This window comes from Pteropus alecto, unplaced genomic scaffold (genome assembly GCF_000325575.1).
Source record: "Pteropus alecto unplaced genomic scaffold, ASM32557v1 scaffold306, whole genome shotgun sequence".
NCBI lineage: Eukaryota > Metazoa > Chordata > Mammalia > Chiroptera > Pteropodidae > Pteropus > Pteropus alecto.
In genome coordinates, this window is record NW_006437748.1 from 563,706 (window position 1) to 566,478 (window position 2,773).

Genomic DNA, 2,773 nt, shown 5'->3' on the forward strand with positions numbered 1-2,773 from the left:
GAAAAGAAAAGAAAAGAAAAGAAAAGAAAAGAAAAGAAAAGAAAAGAAAAGAAAAGAAAAGAAAAGAAAAGAAAAGAAAAGAAAAGAAAAGAAAAAGAAACTTTCTAGATAGCAACTTTCAGGGTGGGGAACTTTGTCCATATTTTTCTTCTATTAAACTTAAAGTATTACATATATCTTAACTCTCATTATGTGGTATTATAAGACAGAGTCCTTCAATATTAACATCTCTAAGACAAGCACATTTGGGCCACTGCAAACATAATATGTTAAATAGTCTCTAGGGAGCTTGATGACTAATACATCTTTTTAAAGGAAATTACTTACAAAATCTAATGCCAAGTCTTTTATATTTTTTACTCTTTACAAATAAATTAGAGAGGGACGAAATAATGTAATACACAAAGTACTTAACACTAAAATCAGTTATGGCATCTACTTTTGCTCCTTCAAGGATTTTTCTCATTGGAAATTTTATGTCACTAAGCTTTACCTGGAATTATTTGTTTGTGTTTGTTCAAGTGTTAGTAAATAGAATTTAATATTTTTCTCCATATTTATGCCTTTCATTTATTTTTCTTTCTTTAATGTTTTTCTTTAATAGCACTAAGAATTCTCTTAGTGAGAATAATTGTTCAAATAGAGGCCTTGCATTGGATTTTCTACCATACGGCAATTCTTGTTAAGAAAACAAAGTGCATTGGATGCCATTTTTGTAGCATTTTAATTAAGGTAAGTTATTGCACAGACCTACTAACTTTTAAAAATGAACTATAAATTAGTATTATTCCTTTCTGTGGTGTGTTTCATTTTCCATTTAATAACAGAAACCCTGGCTAACTATAAAGGTCAGACAAAAGCAGCCTTACCATCATCATATTGTCCAAAGCAGATTGCAGAGAGAGAGCCAAGGATAATCCCAGGGGCTAACCATTTCCAGAGATAAAACTGTTGTAACATCTTCTATCAAGTTCCACTCAAGGCTGATCTGAAATAACAAGAGGGAGAAAGAAACATTTGACAAGTTCATTAATCTGTTATAGGTAAACACAACTGTCAAAGCACAGAAAAGTCTTAATGACTTCATAGTTAATTACTTGTGCCATGTTGTCCATTAACAAAGTAACACACTTGTTCAATACACTGGAACTCTTCATCCACAGGAATTTGCAGACAAGTAATCTCTGAGAAAAGACATCTTCTCCGTTACTTACTTTGTAAGCAAGTAAGTTGAAATTTAACATACTGATAATATCAGAACTACACTCTCTTTAAAATTGAGACTCTGTGAGTGAATCACATGTTAACCAATTTAAATTATGAAATTTATCTTGTCTATAGCACAGTTCGATTATTAAGTGTAAATTGTTCCACAGCAATTTAAGACAGTAAACCAGTTGTTAGTATCCTACATTTGTTTTACACAATTAAGTATAAAGCACAATCATTAAAATGCTAATTCTTTTTAGTACAGTGATAAGAGATTGATTTACTATGCCAAGTAAAACTAAGCATAAACCATCAATTTTTACCACATCTGTCCTTTGAAGCATTTGGATAAATTTTGTTTTAATTTATCTGTTTTTCTTTGCAAGCTCCCAGTAAATAAAGAAATTGAATGAGATATTAGTAGTGAACACACCAAAAAATCTTATTGAAAGAATGATGTGCTCTCAGTTTCTTTGTAAATTGAAGAATTTATTCAATTGCTCAAAATAACTCTGATTACGGATCATGGTAGAAGAAGGATAGGAACTCTGTTTCTCTAATTCAGAAGTTCCAAACTCAAATGGCTACAGGGGACAAGAAGACAAAAGAAAAGAGTGAATTAACCTAAAGGGATAATAGGATGAGGAAAGTCGTGGTAAACTGTGGAGTGCAAGATTTGTCTGAAGAGACCAGCTGGTGCTCAGCTTTTGTCAATAGTTGTCTGTGGAAATGCAAACCAGTGTTGCCAGGTCTTCTAATTTTAAAGAAGATGGTAGAAATCCAAATTTCCATATGAGATTGCCCAGTGTTTAAATATTGTCCAATTCTCTTTACAGACTAAATGCTTCTGGCTAGCCATATTGTTCTCTGAGATCCTTTGGTTTATGACTCCTGCCCAAGATTGTCTCTCCTAGACTAGTTGTTGATAAACTTCTTCAGAATGTACAAAGGAAATATTTCTAGTCCATTACAGAAAATGACTAGAAAATGTTCAGAACACATGGCTCAGAGATTTCAAGGAATATGGAGACCTAGAATAGCTTGCTGTCTTGCTCCCCTGAAACCTAGGGAAATTTAATGCATTCATTGTCTCAAATCTGGAGTACGCGAGTAATGGCTTTAATTTTTTTTTTTAATGTGATAACATGAAGAAACAGAAAAAGTAATGAAATAAAAATAAAGAAAAAACACTTAAAGGGTATTTATTAGTAAAAAATTAAAGGAAAATGATTTTTATCAAACGACAAAAGAACAAAGTGCATTCCCTTGTGGGTCCTTAATCTACTAACTTGACTTCCCTCTTACTAGCTTAGTTTTTAGTATTATGCTTTTATAAATATGCTATTTTCTTTTGCTTCAGACTCAAACCTTTTGGTTTCATTTAACAACCTTCAAGACGAAAACAACCGAATGTGTCATAATTTTAGAATCATTAAAGCCATTGATATTATTATGTGTTCAGAAAAAGAACTTCTTGATTTGTAATCCTGTACATCTATTAATTAGATTATATTTTTACTTTAGAAGACATCATAATAAAAACTTGTATAAAAATCATTTAGAA

The 2,773-nt window shown here is 31.3% G+C and overlaps 1 protein-coding gene across 1 annotated transcript in view; it reads right to left on the reverse strand.

Moving 5' to 3' along the window:
• The window catches only part of LOC102885755 (protocadherin-15), a gene marked incomplete at its 3' end in the record, with an annotated part of 563,452 nt that extends 562,492 nt beyond the window's left edge, over positions 1-960 (reverse strand). The window contains exon 1 of the mRNA XM_015591761.1: positions 870-960. Coding sequence (XP_015447247.1) covers positions 870-960 — 91 coding nt within the window. The remainder of the gene's footprint in view (positions 1-869) is intronic.
• Between the last annotated feature and the right edge of the window lie 1,813 nt (positions 961-2,773).